The sequence below is a fragment of the Diabrotica virgifera genome, chromosome 8 (assembly GCF_917563875.1).
Source record: "Diabrotica virgifera virgifera chromosome 8, PGI_DIABVI_V3a".
NCBI classification, from domain to species: domain Eukaryota; kingdom Metazoa; phylum Arthropoda; class Insecta; order Coleoptera; family Chrysomelidae; genus Diabrotica; species Diabrotica virgifera.
The window spans coordinates 184441860-184462873 of NC_065450.1; the positions used below are offsets into that span (position 1 = coordinate 184441860).

General features: G+C 32.5%; 1 protein-coding gene across 1 annotated transcript in view; it reads right to left on the reverse strand.

Annotated features, from left to right (window-relative positions):
• The window catches only part of LOC114332608 (cadherin-99C), a 431877-nt gene that overhangs the window by 42870 nt on the left and 367993 nt on the right, over nt 1-21014 (reverse strand). The window contains exon 21 of the mRNA XM_050657985.1: nt 10695-11030. Coding sequence (XP_050513942.1) covers nt 10695-11030 — 336 coding nt within the window. The remainder of the gene's footprint in view (nt 1-10694; nt 11031-21014) is intronic.

A 21014-nucleotide genomic window follows, 5' to 3' on the forward strand; every position in this document is an offset into this window, starting at 1 on the left:
TTTATACCTTTTTTGACAATATCGTGAACCCGTCACTAAAAATTTAGGCAGCTGCCCGAATTCTGGCACTACCTACTTAAAGTGATACGAGCCGCCACTGTGTTGGTATCCGTAATTTGAGAAAAATCTTCAAATATTTTTTTCATTAGAAGGATGTAATTGCATATATTAGAACATAATTTTTTATTCCAAACAACTTTTCACAATAACAATTTTCAATATTGTCAAATAAATAAAGGTACTTTACTCTTTAGCCAAATTCATATTTTTTTACATACCTCGTATAATATAGATAAAATATATCTGATGGTTGAATCGTAGATTTTAGACCATGCAGAATTTTTTATGAAGAATAACTTTTTTCGTAAATTTAAAAATAAAAAAGTTTTCCAGAATATTATATGTCCATAAAATAATGAACATAATACCTACATAGATATCATTGGGTAGACAGCTCAAATAAAAAAAATAGTAATCTGCCATTTAACGTTACCTACATAAACATTAATAAATTCAATTTATTTGTTTGACATTTCAACTTGACGTTCATGTGTCAAACTTGCATCTCGGGACAGCAATTTAGGGTCCTGATCACAAGCGTTTATAGCCGATGTCAGTCGAAGTCAGGCGCTAGTTTGAAATATTATGATATTTTTATTTGCATTTTTTACATACATTAGGTTTAATGCATTTTTAGCAGTGTCTCCATTGTAGAATTATCTTGCTATATAAAAATTGCTAAATACTTTAAATTGCTGTCCCGAGATGCAAGTTTGAGATATCGAAATGCCGTTTTCAGATTTGGATTCAGGAGACAAAACTTCATTGGGTTCCATCGGTAGACCTGCTCCAAGTATTGCATGGACGGCAACGCACGAAGGAAAGAACTAAAGAACGAACAGACTTTGCGAAGTTATAAACCAAAGCAAAATTTTCGTCAAAAATTAATATGTTACTAAAGATAAACCAAGAATTGCCAAGAAGTGAAGAAGTTATTATTCAGTCTTAAAAATACAGTATGCACCAAAATAAACAGTAGTGAAAAGTGTCTTAAAAGTGCAAATGGTTCTCGCAACATAAGAGGAAGTGTATTGTAGAGCATTATTTCCACAAGACTAAGTTCTCAATCTAATAGCACATAAAATAATACCAAAAATATTACTCTACATCCCACCAGATCGAAAACAATGGAAACCTTCTCTCGTTACACCTCCGGGGATTCCAAAATTTGAAAGCCATAACGGATGCTGAGACTAAAGAAGATGAGGGAATTTTACAATTTATAATTCACGTCCCATCTGCTCAGCGCGGTAAAGTTCCAACGAGAATGGTTCCCATAGATGTCGATAGGAAAACGAAATAAAGGAAGGCCTAGAACTAAATGGTTGGTTGACGTTTCCTATCACCTACCCCTATTTTAGGGGAGTGCAATTAGAACGAAAACATGCATTGTTTCGGAAAAATTCAAACAAGCTTATATTTTTATAAAACTTTTTTTGTTAGTTTATATACATGTTAAAGTAAAAAGTTCTACTCGCAGATTTGGCCGCTAATTGTTTATTAATTGTTTAAACAATAACAATTGTTTTGTATAAATAATTTTAAAAATATCGTTAAATTCATCATTTTAATTTGATCAAATATGTTTCTATTTTGTTTTTGAATATACTGAATTCGAATATGGCATTTCAATTTGAAAATTCTTATACAGAAGCTCTTATACAGTATGTCTGCGTAACTAGGAACCACATGGAAAACTTTTTTATTATCAATTTTACGAAAAAAAGTTATTCTCCATAAAATGCTCTGGATAGTCAAAAATCTAAAACTCAATCATCAGATATCAAATTTTATCAATTTTATACGAGTTATGTCAAAAATATGAATTTCGTTAAAGAGTAAAGTACCTTTATATTTCAGAATATCAAAAAATGCTATTATGAAAAGTTGTTTGAAATTAAAAACTATGTTTAAATATACAATTACATTATTCTAATCGAAATTTTTTTTTAAATTTTTCTCAAATTACGGATACTCATCATCATTTTATTACAATTATGATAACTATTTTATTATCACTTTTACGAAAAAAAATTGTTCTTCATAAAATGCTCTCCCTGGTCTAAAATCTAAGTTACAACCATCAGATATTAAACTTTTTTAATTTTATACGAGGTATGTAAAAAATATGAATTTTTCTTAAGAGGCAAGTGCCTTTATTATTCACAATATTTTAATGAGAATAATGTAATTGAACACTAAAACAAATTTTTTAATTCCAAACAACTTTTCTTAATAACAATTTTCGATATTGTGAAATTTAACGATACTTTATTCTTGAGTAAAATTCATATTTTTTGACATACCTCGTATAAAATTCATTAAATTTAATATTTGATGATTGTACCTTAGATTATATACCATGCAGAGTATTTTATAAAGAATAACTTTTTTTCGTAAAACTGATAATAAAAAAGTTATCAATAGGTTCCAAGTTACGCAGACATACTGTATAAGAGCTAAAAAAAATTTTTTTTGTTGAACATTTATTATTGTTGAAGTTTATTATTAAATGTATTTTAGGTAAGTTTTACAGAAAAAAGTTTTGATCACTTTATACAGGGTGTAACAAAAATACAGGTCATAAATTAAATCACATATTCTGGGACCAAAAATAGTTCGAATGAACCTAACTTACCTTAGTACAAATATGCACATAAAAAAAGTTATAGCCCTTTGAAGTTACAAAATAAAAATCGATTTTTTCGAATATATCGAAAACTATTAGAGATTTTTTATTGAAAATGGACATCTGGCATTCTTATGGCAGGAGCATCTTAAAGAAAAATTATAGTGAAATTTGTGCTTCCCATAAAAATTTTATGGGGGTTTTGTTCCCTTAAACCCCCCCAAACTTTTCTGTACGTTCCAATTAAATTATTATTGTGGTACCATTAGTTAAATTTAATATTTTTAAAACTTTTTTGGCTCTTAGTATTTTTTCGATAAGGCATTTTTTAAATATGTTTACATAAAAATCTCATGGGGGTTTTGTTCCTTTAAACCCCCCAAATGTTTGTGTACGCTTCAATTAAACTATGACTGCGATACCATTAGTTAAATAAAATGTTTTTAAAACTTTTTTGCCTCTGTATTTTTTCGAGAAGGCAACTTTTATCGAGATATGGCTTCTTTTTTAATACGGTTCAAAATATACCTAAAAATGTAAATCATACATAAATTTTCATATTATTACAAGTCTCCATAATCGTACTTAAGTATATACAAATATGTGGTGGATTTGACAAATATTCAAAATATCTCGATAAAAACTGAATTTTCGAAAAAGTACTAAGAGCCAAAAAAGTTTTAAAAATATTGTGTTTAAGTAATGGTACTACAATAATAATTTAATTGGAACGTACACAAAAGTTTGGGGGGGTTTAAAGGAACTAAACCCCCATAAAATTTTTATAGGGTGTTCAAATTTCACTATAATTTTTTGTTAAGATGCTACTGTCATAAGAATGCCATATGTCCATTTTCAATAAAAAATCTTTAATAGTTTTCGATATATTGGAAAAAATCGATTTTCATTTTGTAACTTCAAAGGGTTGTAACATTTTTTATATGCACATTTGTACTAAGGTAAGTTAGGTTCAATCAAACTATTTTTGGTCTTAGAATATGCGATTAAATTTATGACCTGTATTTTCGTTACACCCTGTATAAACATTTTTTTAGCTGGTAATTTTCAGTTTTTGTATTGCATTGTTGTTATCCTTCTTAATTTTCTCAAAAAGAAATAGTCTATTTTATTTCTAAAGAAAAATAGTTCAGTGCATTTTAAAGATTACATCCTAAGCTTTAAAAAAGTACTTATAAAACTGTAATAGATCTGTTCAAACTTGAGTAATACCGTCTTAAAGTGGTGGTAATTCTATAAAACTACGAATATTTCAAAAATTACATTTTTTAAGACGTCATATCATTTGAATTAAATTTTTGAGATTTTTTTTGAATGAAACATCATTTAGTACGATGCTTGAAAAGTAAGTTGTGCAAAATTGAGGGTTCTATAAGCAAAATTGTATTACACATTTTTAAATCATTTTTAAACAAAATTCATGTAAGGCTCAATTTCCGCCCCCACAGTACTTATGTCCATACATTTTATTTCTTTTTTATTATTATCATAAGATAGCTTAATTATTCTTCTTTTAGGTTCAATTTGTAAAATTTTATTTGATCCATTAGTTAAAGAATTACATTAAAATAACTCAACCGAGCACTTCGCCGTACGCTAGTTTACAGTGCGCCAATGTTTGTGAGAAGGGTGACTTTATCGTTATAAATAAAAAATTATAGAAGATACAGATTTAATTTTAGAAAATTTTTTTATAGTTTTTTTTTGTAAAATTTTCTGAATTTTTCAAAGGTCAAGTCAGTTTTGTTCTAAAAATTATATTTTCTGAGTTATTTGAAAAACATTAAACTTCGTAGTTCATTTGTTTAATAAAAAATGAAGCACCCACTTCTCGAGTAGAACTTTTTGATATGTTGTTTATTAAACATTTCTTAATGAAGTTACAAAAAGTTCTATCTTGTTTGATTTTTTCCGAAGTGAAAATCTATATGCACTCCCCTATTTATTAATAGCCACATTAGTAACTTAATAATTTCTAGCTTATACCAATATCTCTGTGGCCGGGCTCTCTGAACTTCACTTCCGTAACGAGGGGCACTACATAACTAATTTGGGACATTTCATGTGCTTTTCCGGCAACACTAACAAAAGTATCAATGGTGTTGGCTTTTGGGTTTCAAAATCTCTTTCTCCTTATATACTGGGATACCAAACTATCAGTGATCGTATAATTTCCTTAAAACTAAATGGATCTCATGGTCTATGCGCCTACCTCAACTGCTGATGATGATACAACTTAATCTTTTTTCAACGAACTGGAATCATATCTGCAAAATATCCCAGATAAAGAAATCGCTATCATCATGGGTGATTTAAATTCAAAAATCGGAGTTACTATGGCTGACGAACATATACAAAATATTGTGGGTAGATATGGAATAGGTGAACGTAATTCAGGGGAGACCGCCTTATCCAGTTCTGCGTTGACAATGACTTGACAATAATGAACTCTATGTATAAGCACCACCCCAGAAGATTGTACACTTGGATCTCACCTAACGGACGACACCGAAATCAAATCGATTACATAATGATTAAACATCGCTGGAAAACATCTATTAGCCAATGTAAAACACGACCTAGCGCTGACTGCAGCTCTGACCACCAACTTCTTTTTGCAACGCTAAAGCAAAAATTCAAGGCATGTGCTAGGATCCGAAACAAGAGGATATCAAAAATAAAAGATACACAACAATTTAAAAGCCAATGTAATGAAAGATTCGAAAATATTTTACCAACTATCGTCACTCATGATTCCGAAAAGATTTGGTTATCTTTTAAAAATACCTTGATACAGACCTTGACTGACTTCGAGGCACAGTCTAATGCCGTCTCAACCGGACCAAAAAAGTGTGGATGTCTGCAGATACTTTTGACCTCGTTGAAGAACGTAGAAAACTTAAAATTGCTGGAATCGAGAACCCTCTCAGGAATTCCCAGTACCGACAGCTATCTAGAGCTCTTCAAGCTGCTTGTAGACGAGACAAAAACAAACATATAGAGAGAATCTGCAGAGAAATTCAACTACATGCCGACACAAATAACACCAAAGAACTTTTTGATAATGTCAGACTACTCACACGTAAATTCAAGCAGAAATCTTGGTCTATCAAAGATGATGAAGGTAATGTACAGACGGATTTGGACAAGGTTATTGATGTTTGGAGGGCGTATTGTAAGTCTTTATACGCCAATACGGACCAGATGCCAGCGGACACCCCGTTTGTACCTGACTGCCAGACCTCCACTTTCCATTCTCCTTCAACAGAGACACACCACACTAGTTTTGACTCTGAACCTGACATACTTTTTTCCGAGGTGGAAATCGCTTTAAAAAGACTTAAGTTAAACAAAGCAGCAGGATATGATCTCATTACTGCAGACGTTTTGAAGCATCTTCCGGAATGTGGAGTGAAAATATTACATCGATTGTGTAATGAAATATGGCACACAGGCGTCTGGCCTGAGGATTGGAGAAAGACCATAATCATACCTCTTCATAAGAAAGGTTCAACAAATAATTGTAACAACTACAGCTATTAGCTCTAATATCACACGCCAGTAAGGTGATCCTCTACATACTGCAACGGCGTCTAGAAAACTTCATAAGTTGGCAAATAGCCAAATAGACCTGAGCAGGCTGGATTTGTAAAGGGCAGAGGTACTAGAGAACAAATCCTTAATGTAAGAAACATCATAGAAAAAGCCAGAGAATACCAGATCCCGATATTTATATGTTTCGTCGATTATACAAAGGCCTTTGATAATGTTAGATGGGACAAACTATGGAACATATTGACGACAATGGGTGTACCTAAACACTTGACTCACCTTATTAGCAAACTGTACCAAGATAACCTGGCATATATTCGAATGGACGGATACCTGTCTGACAAATGCACTTTGGAGAAGGGAGTACGCCAAGGATGCGTTTTATCTCCCTTATTATTTAACATCTATTCGGAGTTCATAATGCGCAGAGTCTTGGATGGTTGGGAGGGAGGAGTAAACCTAGGTGGTGTTAAGATATCTAACTTGCGTTTCGCAGACGACACTACACTTCTAGCCTCTACTCCAGAAGAAATTACTGAATTATTAAAAAAACTAGAGGTAGAAAGTGCTAAATTTGGACTCATGGTTAACTACAACAAAGCCAAAATCATGGTTATTGATCGCCAACAACAGTTTCCTGAAACCCAAACTATTGCGGGATGCGAGGTAGTCTCATCTATGATATATCTTGGAGCTCTAGTTAACAACACAGGCAGTTGTGAACCCGAAATTAGAAGACGCATTCAACTAGCAAGAGCAGCAATGAGTGAACTAAACGGGGTATGGCGTGATCGTCACATTACTATAACAAACAAAAAGAGACTCGTTTCAACTCTGGTCTTTTCTATATTTTACTATGCATGCGAGACATGGACAGTCAAAGAATCAGATAGACGACGTATAGACGCCTTTGAAATGTGGACATGGAGACGCCTGCTTCGAATTCCATGGACGGCTCGCCGTACAAATATCTCGGTTCTGGATGAAATTAAACCGGATCAGCGTCTCTCCAGTACCGTTTACTCTAGAATTTTAAAGTTCTTTGGTCATATCCATCGAAGTGATCACAAAATGGAGCGGTTGGTGGTCCAAGGAAGGCCTCAGACTCAACGCCAACGCGGAAGATCTCCACAGCGATGGGCGGACATTACTAAAAAGCTTCTCAACAAACAGTATACATGTAACTGATGACCGCGACCAGTGGAGAAATATTATCAATCAAACTGTCCGAGATGCTGAAGCCCAATTATGAACCACAACACATCTACTAAGATGTTAATGACTATGATGATGATGAATTTCTAGCTAAGTTCGATAACTGACAAATTAATAATAATTATCAGTCGGAGGACCAGTTATTCCCCAGGCGTCTAACGGTGTCACTTCTTACTGAGTAAACCGCAATATATGTAGTTGTTTATGTATCGAGAGTAGTAGTGACATTTATAATTGGCATTTTACCTTGAAAGAAAGAACTAAAACATTGCTCAAAAAGATTGCTCCAAACAGCGGAGATGAAAACCCTTCGAAAAATCGATGGTAAGACTTTATGGGACAGAGCTGAAAGTGCAGATATACCAGTGGCGGCCGGTCAGGGTCGGCAGGGTCGGCAGTGCCGACCCACACATTTATAGATATAGATTTTTTAAATATTTGTATCTGTGACATAAAAAAAATCTATCAGATAATACAGACTAAATTTTATTCATGGTTTTTAAAAGAATTTGATCAATCCGAGCGTTAAGTGATCCCTGCGCATAACAGACTTCTCAAAAAATGAATGATCCGAGCCATTTATCTGACTTTTCGGCTAGCCGTCCCTAACATCCGTAGCTTGACAATTTACACGTAAAACTCAACGACATAACAAGTCGATGAGCAAGCGAACATTACTTCTCTCCGTGGGCAATAGCAGATACGGCATGGCAGGTTAAGCGGCAAGTACGGCACATTTCGGTCTGCCGGTCGGTGTTTCATTTGGAAGCATGCATCGGTAGAAATTGTCAAAAATAATCACGCCGTTTTACGTCGTTTAATTGATATTGTTATTTTTTTTAAGTTGTCAGGAATTATCATTTAGTGGACATGATGGATCGAAGCATTTGTTAAAAATCAAAGTAATTATAGAGAATTAATAAAATTGTTTTAGAAATACCTATTTACTTTCTGATTCGAAGTGTATTCGTAATACAGAATGAACTAATACATATAATCAAATAGTTAAATTTTGAATAACGTTATTGAATCTGAGATTTAGAAAACCATTTGCTTTTCACTGAAAGTAGATGAAACTTCTGATTATCATTTCATTCACAATTATCAATTATTTTGTTCGATACGCGTTACGTGGTAATATTTATGAGAGGTTTTTAGGTTTTAGAGATGTGAGTAAAAGCAATAAGGCAGAATATATTTTTGGTGTTTTAAAGAACAGATTCAAATTTTTTGATACCAAAAATAAATTGGTAGGGCAAACTGGGGTAATCTTATGACGGCGTTGCTGTGATGAGTGGTGGATTGAATAGTCTCCAGGCAAAAGTTAAAACTATTGCATCACAAGCTTTATTTACTCACTATTATGCGCATATAATGAATTTAGTTTTACATGATACGTGTAAAAAAATAAAGAATATCGTCTTTTCTTGCCAGTTTAGCTCACCTAAACGGATTACTGCTTTAGAACAAATTTGTTTCGAAAAAAAAAAGCGAACAGTTTGTCAGACGCGATGAAATTTTAAATCTCGGTTAGTTTTATCTAAGCAGATTATCTCTTATAGTTTTAGTATCTGTAGCAGATTTTCGTGAACAGCTTTTGGAAGTTTTTGATTTTATTATCGAAGGCGATGATTTTGACAGTGGCGATACCTCGATCCGTGAAGCAATCGGTTTGAGAACTTTATTAAATACTAATGACTCTTTCAATATTTTTTTAAATATTTTTAAGACAGAGTTTGCCCAAGATATTCCTTGTTGTTCAAAATCAGTCAACTGACATTATTTATTCTAAAAATAGAATACGAAAGCTGGCGCAAAATGTCAGAGATTTTCGTAATGATAGTAGTTTCCAATATATACGCAGTGACGTTTTGGACTCGCTTGATATTTCCGAACCACCCCAAAAAAAGACAACGACGTGATACATATCTCGAAAAACGAGTAAGTATATCTTGAAATTTTGGATACCTACTATTATATGCAAATAGATACTCGTTTTTCGAATTTTGAAGATTTGCAAATTTTTGACCTCTTTGACGATTTAAAATTTAAAAGTTACGTTCGCCAAAGAATTTCCAAGATATTATTTATTACAAGTTAGGTACTTAAAAATTATGCTGGTCCAAATATTTTCAGAAAGTGGGATAAGTTGCACAATATGTATGTATAATTCTATGTAGTAAGTACTGCAATTCATTACAACAAACTGTTTATCAATTTGTCTCAAAAGAATCAACACGTATTGTCGAAACACCATGAAACAAGAGAGAATGTCAAGTACATCAAATAAAAAAAAGCAAAAAACAACAAAATCTCCTATGACGAATTAAGCCTTTTAGTTTGATGGTACATATACCTATATGAGGAGACAAAAAAACCTTGCCGACCCTGTCTCCAAGGCCACGAGCCGCCACTGAGATATACGACGGAGAGGCAAGGTGGACAACATTATAACTGGGTAAGAAACAGAATAAGAATGACCACATAAGCCGAATGACCATAAATAAAGTAGTAAGGACAGCGAGAGATGGTTCCCCAATAGGAAGACGATCAGTGGGAAAACCACGAAAACGATGGAACGACAACTAACTAGAGGCACATTGAAAAAACAAACAGAGAACTAAATTAATTCTTTTATATTACATATGTACTATTTTTAATACTTTTTTAAAATTTTTTGAACTTTGACAGTATTTTGTATATTTCTAAGGCGGTACGAAGTTCGCTGAGTCAGCTAGTTTGTTAAATAAAAAAATGAAGCACCCACTTTTAAAGTAGAACTTTTTTCCTTTGTTGTATATTATACATTTCTTAATAAAACACAAAAAGTTCTATCTTGTTTGAATTTTTCCGTAAGTAAAAACTTTATTGACTCCCCTATTTTGGATAAAAACGTGCCTACACCTGAGAGGCAGAGCTAGTTGAAGCCTCAATAATTGGCACCAATGATATAGCTAGTAACTCGACTCTTATACGTTGATTGTTATATTAATACACATTGGCGCCCAACGTGGAGACCGTAAAAATACACCACTCAAGAATGGCACTATGCCGAAACAGCTGTAGTGAAAATAAATGGCAATACATTTTGATTTTCGTGTTTTATTATTAGATAGAATGAATTTTTTTCATTACATATTAAATATATTTCCCTAACAAATAATATAAGCTTTGGTATAATGACGAAATATGATACGAATAAAATATTGTATGAACGTACCTTTTAACTATAGAACTATTTCTATCCAATATAGTATCAGTCTCAGGATCTACAGCATAAAACCAGACATCGGTAGCGGTAGAATCAGTCTCCAAAGTATTATTCCCTCCTACGTATTCCCTAGATATTAGTTGTTCTACTCCGACTATCAACCCCGTTTGTTCTTGTAAAATTCTTATGATGTCATCCTTTTTATTTTGTACTACGTCAGGCGGAGCATCCCCTATCACCAAAATCATCCTGTCCATTGGTGAAATAAGATTAACTATTAACGAAGTTCTTATTTCGAAGAAGTCTGTGGTTGAGTTTGGATTGTCTCTGGCAATTACTTCAACTCTAGAAATTAGAAAACGTAATAAGTTGTTAAATGATTCTTGAAAAGACTGATTAAAAATAGATTTAAGCATTCATTGGAGCATAACAATATTTTATGTTATTATGTTATTTCATATACATAGATATAACATTTCTTTAAAGAAAGTGGATGGTAGTTGGAAAGAAATATATAAATCAATGTCTGCTTTCTCTTAATGGAGAGGATTTATGACCTGGAAACCAATTTTATGTAACAGAAACTTGTCGATGCATATTCACATGGTTATGAGACATGGACATTAAAAACTACAATGCTTAACACATTAGAAGCATTCGAATTGTGGCGCTATCGACAGATCCATCGATGTTCTTAAAATAGTGAATTCAAAACGTCTGGTCCTAACAGTGGCGTAGCTAGCCCCACAGGGGCCCCCTATCAAAGTTTGTCGCGGAGCCCTTTTCCACGACTGATATGGAATAGTGCTAAAAAAATGTTCAACAAAAGCAGCAAAAAGGCGTGTATAGAATAGAATAGAAATATACTTTATTGTCACTGCAAATTTTACAATTTTATTGACAAAGCGTAGTACTGAAATTACACAAATCGTCAATATTATTACAAAATAAAAGATAATAAAATAAAACAAAACAATGCGTTTCATTAATAATTGGAAATATTTTAACTGTAGATTTCTGGGCTCAAAATATTACGGTTTAACCTAAATTACCTACTCCGAAAAGGCTTCCTAAGGGTGCGTTCACTACGGAGACCAAAGGATGGTATCCTAGCCTAGAGCATGGTATCGTACCCTTCATATTCGTGAATTCTCGAATTTAAAATAATGTATTTATTTTACCTGGCGATCGAAAATATATTATCGATCGCCAGGTAAAATAAATACATTATTTTAAATGCGAGAATTCACGAACATGAAGAGTACGATACCATGCTCTAGGCTAGGATACCATCCTTTGGTCTCCGTAGTGAACTCCTAAGGGAGCTGGAGCACTTTGAAGATGGTGTCTTTTAATCAGTTTTTTTGAAATACCTCTAGAACACATCTATTTAGAAAAACTAAAACTGGTACGGCTATTTATCTTCCAGAGATAAATCTATTTCATAAATTGCGAGTTTCTAGTACCGGTCATATGCATCCACTTTGGGTAAGGCAACGGTTATTTTATCGCATAACTTTTTTGTTTTTAACTTTTAAGCAATTTTGACACTGGATTATTAAATTGTATGGTATTCTAGTACTAAAAGTGACTCTTACTTTAAGTCGGTAGGATACACCGTTTTCTAAAAAAATCGATTTGAAATTTTTTCGTTTTTTGAATTTGATCAAAATTTTAAAAAAATTTCAAAAAAACGGTGTATTTTACAGACCTGAAGCAAGAGTAACTTTTAGTGATAGAATACCTTATAATTTATTAATCTAGTGTCAAAAATATATCAAAAAATAATGCGATAAAATATCCGTTGACCTACTCAAAACGCACGCATATGACCGATACTAGAAATTCGCAATTGATGAGATCGATTCATCTATGGAATAAACGTAGCAGTTTTCGTTTATTGTTTTCATAATTTTTTTTGAAAATTTTTTTCAAATTAAAAAAACAAAATTTTCAAATCGACATTTTTAGAAAACGGTGTATCTTACCGACTTAAAGCAAGAGTACCTTTTATTACTAGAATGCCTCACAATTTAATAATCCAGTGTCAAAAAGGCTTAAAAGGTAAAGATAAAAAAGGAAGATAAATAGGCGTACCAGTTTTGGTTTCTCTGAATAGAAGCGTTCTGGAGGTATTTAAAAAAACTAATTACAATATGCCTTTTTCAAAGAGCTCTAGCTTCCGTAAGAAGCATTTTCAGACTAGGTGATTTGGGTTAAATCTTAATATATATTTTGAGCCCAGGAATCTACAATTAAATTATTTCCAATTATTAATGAAACACCCTGAATATTGCAAGATTTAAATAAATTGCAAATTGCATAATACAACCTTAGGAACTAATAAGTTCAGCGTATGACACTCAAATATAGATAATAATAATAAATCTAATAAACTCTAATAATCCAAAGCCAAAAAACAGATTTGAATTGAGACTCATTGTTTTAAAACAGATTCAGTTTTTTCAAGCCAAGGGTGAATAGACATTGAAAAGGATCCTAAACAAAGAAGTTCTATTTTTTAACGGCGAGCGACCGGCAAATAGATATACCTAAATACAATTTATAGATAAAGAACAGATTACACGAAAATATACGCAAACAATACACAGTGTTTCAATGTTTCAAATTATCAAAGGTAAAGCGATTACAAATATTGCAATTTCGCATTATACATTATACTATTATACAATGTCTCACACAGCCAATGGTGAATAGACAATAAGAAGTAGCTTGAAAACAAAAAACGTCTGTTATAGAAGGGCGAGAGGCAGAAAATAGATAGGTACCTGTACAGTACATAAATGTAGTTTATAATAAAGAATCCATTACACGAAAATGTCGATATCCCAACAATATAATATGTACACTGTTTTTAAAGCGTTTTAATAGTGAAATAATTGCAAAATATTTTGTTCAATTTTTTGAATGGAATTTTGTTTCGACATGCCGCGTTGGGGCCCCTGAATGTCGGGGGCCCCGTATAATTGATACGGCTGATACGGCGGTAGCTACGCCTCTGGGTCCTAAAGACGGCAAAGAGGAGAAAAACAGAATACTTCAGTCATATAATTAGAGGACCTAATTGCCGTTTACTTCGCCTCATAATAGAAGGACAAGTTGAGACAAAGAGATGATGTCAAAAGAATTATTTCGATCAGCAGCCGATACAGAAAGATTTCAGGAAATTGTAAACATGATGAAGGCCAACGTCTGAATATGAACACAGCATCTAAAGAAGAAGAACATGCTATTACGACACTAATAACATCAGTACAAATCAACTTTAGGAAAAACTCAACTACATCAGCCGTATTTCTGGACGTTTCATATGCTTTTGATAACAGTAGTCTCGATCAGGGATCGGATCACCAATTAGCGGACCGCGGTCCGCATCCGGACCTTGGGCTAGTTTTGTGCCGACCGTCAATAAATTCAGAATATTCCTAGTAGTTGGCAATTTTGAAAATGTTTGGCCATTAAATTGTGTACTATGTTTGGCTCAACTTATTAGTCCTGTCGCCAGGGGGGTACAACGGCCTCCTTAATTCAGATGGACTTACCCAAGTTTTTTTTTATATATTTTGACCCGTAGAATACGAATTTTTTGGGTAACAGTAGTTGATCCGGATGTCGATAAGATTGTTATAGACAAAGAACTTAAGGAATTACATAACAGCGATTTCTCGCAAAACAAAACATCTTTTTGTATTTTTTGGGTCATTTACAAGCAAAAAATATTCTTACAAGTTTTTTCGTAGAATGCATAGTTTTCGAGATAACCGCGGTTGAACTTTCAAAAAATCGAAAAATTGCAATTTTTGAACCCGAATAACTTTTGATTAAAAATAAAGTAGCAATTCTGCTTACCGCATTTGAAAGTTTAAGTCAAATTATATCGGTTTTGATTATTTTCATTGCTACAAATCAATTTTTTTATTGTTAAACTAATCTATAAACACATAGTGTTTCCCGTGCCTAATACATGCGTTTTAACGCATGCTACGTAGAAATTGCCTCGCTTGCACTCGTAGCTACTCTACCTACTCGTTCGATTTTAAATGAGAAATCATTGAAAACATCACTCACATACTAGGTGTTTGTAGCTTTGTTTAACAATAAAATAATAAATTTCTAGCAATGAAAATAATCAGAACCGATATAATTTGACTTAAACTTTCAAATGCGGTAAGCAGAATTGCTACTTTATTTTTTAATCAAAAGTTATTCGGGTTCAAAAATTACAATTTTTCGATTTTTTGAAAGTTCAACCGCGGTTATCTCGAAAACTATGCATTCTACGAAAAAACTTGTAGGAATATTTTTTGCTTAAAATGACCCAAAAAATACAAAAAGATGTTTTGTTTTGCGAGAAATCGCTGTTATGTAATTCCTCAAGTTCTTTGTCTATAACAATCTTATCGACATCCGGATCAACTGTTACCCAAAAAATTCGTATTCTGCGGGTCAAAATATATAAAAAAAGACTTGGGTAAGTCCATCTGAATTAAGGAGGAAGTTGTACCCCCCCTGGCGACAGGACTATATGTGTGCGAAGCCTCTTTATGAAGAATGAACTTAATTAAAAATCAGTAGAGATCTCACTTAACAGATGAATATCTCAACTCCTAAATGAGACTCAGTTGCACTAAACTCACTCCAAAGACAGGTTATACATAAAAAATGTCATTTTTTCTCCGATAATTTAATGTTGTAGAGTTCCCTTATTGTTATACTTACTAATCATTAATTTTGAAATTAGGTAAACTATAATATAAAATTGTCATGTGCATTTTGTATATTCATTTCCTCTCTACTATATATGTTAAGTTCATTTAATTAAAATAATTTTCAGATTTAATAAGTTTGCAACAGACACCTTCCATTGAAACTAATGTAGAAAAGATAACATGTTAATTAGCATTTTGTACTATGAATATTTATTTTAAATTCCTCAGTTTCCTTTCTACAAAATTGAAGATGTCTAAAAACTTCATTAGCATTCAAAATATAAATTCCTAACTTTTAAAATATTCTCAGTAACAATTTACAATACTGCTGTTTTCAAAATATACTGATAATAACATCAAAACAATGAATTTATATTTTATTTATTGTACCAGGAAAACTTACAGGAAAGTATACAGTAACCAAAAAACAATCAAATATTAGTTTTCCTTTCCATATTAGTCCATGTGTGAGGCCACTTTCGTATGAAAACTGTTTCTGACTCGATTTCTTTGCGGATTCCTGTTCAAAAATGCCCCTTTAAACAAATCAGAAGGGTGAAACATTTTTTAAGCAAATTCAAAATTACTTTTTCCTCGAAAAATTTATTTTTAGGTTTCATGGGTAATTGTAAACAAAAAAGGTCTCTTGTCATATTTCTGAAAAGTTGATAGTTTTCGAGTTATAATCGATTTAAAATCTGAAAAATGCAAAAATATGCATTTGCGATGCTTTAAAACTCTTATGATCCAAAAATGCTAAAAACATATTTTCGGGGGGCAAGAAAGGTGATCGAAAATATATTATCGATCGCCAGGTAAAATAAATACATTATTTTAAATGCGAGAATTCACGAACATGAAGAGTACGATACCATGCTCTAGGCTAGGATACCATCCTTTGGTCTCCGTAGTGAACTCCTAAGGGAGCTGGAGCACTTTGAAGATGGTGTCTTTTAATCAGTTTTTTTGAAATACCTCTAGAACACATCTATTTAGAAAAACTAAAACTGGTACGGCTATTTATCTTCCAGAGATAAATCTATTTCATAAATTGCGAGTTTCTAGTACCGGTCATATGCATCCACTTTGGGTAAGGCAACGGTTATTTTATCGCATAACTTTTTTGTTTTTAACTTTTAAGCAATTTTGACACTGGATTATTAAATTGTATGGTATTCTAGTACTAAAAGTGACTCTTACTTTAAGTCGGTAGGATACACCGTTTTCTAAAAAAATCGATTTGAAATTTTTTCGTTTTTTGAATTTGATCAAAATTTTAAAAAAATTTCAAAAAAACGGTGTATTTTACAGACCTGAAGCAAGAGTAACTTTTAGTGATAGAATACCTTATAATTTATTAATCTAGTGTCAAAAATATATCAAAAAATAATGCGATAAAATATCCGTTGACCTACTCAAAACGCACGCATATGACCGATACTAGAAATTCGCAATTGATGAGATCGATTCATCTATGGAATAAACGTAGCAGTTTTCGTTTATTGTTTTCATAATTTTTTTTGAAAATTTTTTTCAAATTAAAAAAACAAAATTTTCAAATCGACATTTTTAGAAAACGGTGTATCTTACCGACTTAAAGCAAGAGTACCTTTTATTACTAGAATGCCTCACAATTTAATAATCCAGTGTCAAAAAGGCTTAAAAGGTAAAGATAAAAAAGGAAGATAAATAGGCGTACCAGTTTTGGTTTCTCTGAATAGAAGCGTTCTGGAGGTATTTAAAAAAACTAATTACAATATGCCTTTTTCAAAGAGCTCTAGCTTCCGTAAGAAGCATTTTCAGACTAGGTGATTTGGGTTAAATCTTAATATATATTTTGAGCCCAGGAATCTACAATTAAATTATTTCCAATTATTAATGAAACACCCTGAATATTGCAAGATTTAAATAAATTGCAAATTGCATAATACAACCTTAGGAACTAATAAGTTCAGCGTATGACACTCAAATATAGATAATAATAATAAATCTAATAAACTCTAATAATCCAAAGCCAAAAAACAGATTTGAATTGAGACTCATTGTTTTAAAACAGATTCAGTTTTTTCAAGCCAAGGGTGAATAGACATTGAAAAGGATCCTAAACAAAGAAGTTCTATTTTTTAACGGCGAGCGACCGGCAAATAGATATACCTAAATACAATTTATAGATAAAGAACAGATTACACGAAAATATACGCAAACAATACACAGTGTTTCAATGTTTCAAATTATCAAAGGTAAAGCGATTACAAATATTGCAATTTCGCATTATACATTATACTATTATACAATGTCTCACACAGCCAATGGTGAATAGACAATAAGAAGTAGCTTGAAAACAAAAAACGTCTGTTATAGAAGGGCGAGAGGCAGAAAATAGATAGGTACCTGTACAGTACATAAATGTAGTTTATAATAAAGAATCCATTACACGAAAATGTCGATATCCCAACAATATAATATGTACACTGTTTTTAAAGCGTTTTAATAGTGAAATAATTGCAAAATATTTTGTTCAATTTTTTGAATGGAATTTTGTTTCGACATGCCGCGTTGGGGCCCCTGAATGTCGGGGGCCCCGTATAATTGATACGGCTGATACGGCGGTAGCTACGCCTCTGGGTCCTAAAGACGGCAAAGAGGAGAAAAACAGAATACTTCAGTCATATAATTAGAGGACCTAATTGCCGTTTACTTCGCCTCATAATAGAAGGACAAGTTGAGACAAAGAGATGATGTCAAAAGAATTATTTCGATCAGCAGCCGATACAGAAAGATTTCAGGAAATTGTAAACATGATGAAGGCCAACGTCTGAATATGAACACAGCATCTAAAGAAGAAGAACATGCTATTACGACACTAATAACATCAGTACAAATCAACTTTAGGAAAAACTCAACTACATCAGCCGTATTTCTGGACGTTTCATATGCTTTTGATAACAGTAGTCTCGATCAGGGATCGGATCACCAATTAGCGGACCGCGGTCCGCATCCGGACCTTGGGCTAGTTTTGTGCCGACCGTCAATAAATTCAGAATATTCCTAGTAGTTGGCAATTTTGAAAATGTTTGGCCATTAAATTGTGTACTATGTTTGGCTCAACTTATTAGTCCTGTCGCCAGGGGGGTACAACGGCCTCCTTAATTCAGATGGACTTACCCAAGTTTTTTTTTATATATTTTGACCCGTAGAATACGAATTTTTTGGGTAACAGTAGTTGATCCGGATGTCGATAAGATTGTTATAGACAAAGAACTTAAGGAATTACATAACAGCGATTTCTCGCAAAACAAAACATCTTTTTGTATTTTTTGGGTCATTTACAAGCAAAAAATATTCTTACAAGTTTTTTCGTAGAATGCATAGTTTTCGAGATAACCGCGGTTGAACTTTCAAAAAATCGAAAAATTGCAATTTTTGAACCCGAATAACTTTTGATTAAAAATAAAGTAGCAATTCTGCTTACCGCATTTGAAAGTTTAAGTCAAATTATATCGGTTTTGATTATTTTCATTGCTACAAATCAATTTTTTTATTGTTAAACTAATCTATAAACACATAGTGTTTCCCGTGCCTAATACATGCGTTTTAACGCATGCTACGTAGAAATTGCCTCGCTTGCACTCGTAGCTACTCTACCTACTCGTTCGATTTTAAATGAGAAATCATTGAAAACATCACTCACATACTAGGTGTTTGTAGCTTTGTTTAACAATAAAATAATAAATTTCTAGCAATGAAAATAATCAGAACCGATATAATTTGACTTAAACTTTCAAATGCGGTAAGCAGAATTGCTACTTTATTTTTTAATCAAAAGTTATTCGGGTTCAAAAATTACAATTTTTCGATTTTTTGAAAGTTCAACCGCGGTTATCTCGAAAACTATGCATTCTACGAAAAAACTTGTAGGAATATTTTTTGCTTAAAATGACCCAAAAAATACAAAAAGATGTTTTGTTTTGCGAGAAATCGCTGTTATGTAATTCCTCAAGTTCTTTGTCTATAACAATCTTATCGACATCCGGATCAACTGTTACCCAAAAAATTCGTATTCTGCGGGTCAAAATATATAAAAAAAGACTTGGGTAAGTCCATCTGAATTAAGGAGGAAGTTGTACCCCCCCTGGCGACAGGACTATATGTGTGCGAAGCCTCTTTATGAAGAATGAACTTAATTAAAAATCAGTAGAGATCTCACTTAACAGATGAATATCTCAACTCCTAAATGAGACTCAGTTGCACTAAACTCACTCCAAAGACAGGTTATACATAAAAAATGTCATTTTTTCTCCGATAATTTAATGTTGTAGAGTTCCCTTATTGTTATACTTACTAATCATTAATTTTGAAATTAGGTAAACTATAATATAAAATTGTCATGTGCATTTTGTATATTCATTTCCTCTCTACTATATATGTTAAGTTCATTTAATTAAAATAATTTTCAGATTTAATAAGTTTGCAACAGACACCTTCCATTGAAACTAATGTAGAAAAGATAACATGTTAATTAGCATTTTGTACTATGAATATTTATTTTAAATTCCTCAGTTTCCTTTCTACAAAATTGAAGATGTCTAAAAACTTCATTAGCATTCAAAATATAAATTCCTAACTTTTAAAATATTCTCAGTAACAATTTACAATACTGCTGTTTTCAAAATATACTGATAATAACATCAAAACAATGAATTTATATTTTATTTATTGTACCAGGAAAACTTACAGGAAAGTATACAGTAACCAAAAAACAATCAAATATTAGTTTTCCTTTCCATATTAGTCCATGTGTGAGGCCACTTTCGTATGAAAACTGTTTCTGACTCGATTTCTTTGCGGATTCCTGTTCAAAAATGCCCCTTTAAACAAATCAGAAGGGTGAAACATTTTTTAAGCAAATTCAAAATTACTTTTTCCTCGAAAAATTTATTTTTAGGTTTCATGGGTAATTGTAAACAAAAAAGGTCTCTTGTCATATTTCTGAAAAGTTGATAGTTTTCGAGTTATAATCGATTTAAAATCTGAAAAATGCAAAAATATGCATTTGCGATGCTTTAAAACTCTTATGATCCAAAAATGCTAAAAACATATTTTCGGGGGGCAAGAAAGGTGATGTTTTGAATTTGTTAAAAGAAGTGTTCAACAATTTCTGCCCAAAAGTTTCGCCCGGCACCCTTCTGATTTGTTTAAAGGGGATATTTTTTAAAAGGAATCCGCAAAGAAACCGAATCAGAACAGCCAGACACAGGCAGCATAAATCCAGACCCCGGAAGTGTCATAGGTTTTCTAAACGGACCCCCATGGAAACTAATTGGTGATCCCTGGTCTAGATGTTAGATATTGGGATAACAGTTGGTTTCAGTGGCGGATCTAGACATTTGCCTTGGGGGGGGGGGAACTTCCAATGAAACACCAACCAACAGACATAAAAAAATAAACCCAAACTACATAGAAGACATAAATAATAAGTTATATGCATTAAGTTCTCTTAATTTTCCTAAATAGCGGTTTTATTGCGTTGAATTTGTCTGTATGTGGTTTAAGTTTCATTTCAGCTAACATATTTTTATGTTTCAACATTTGTTTCTTT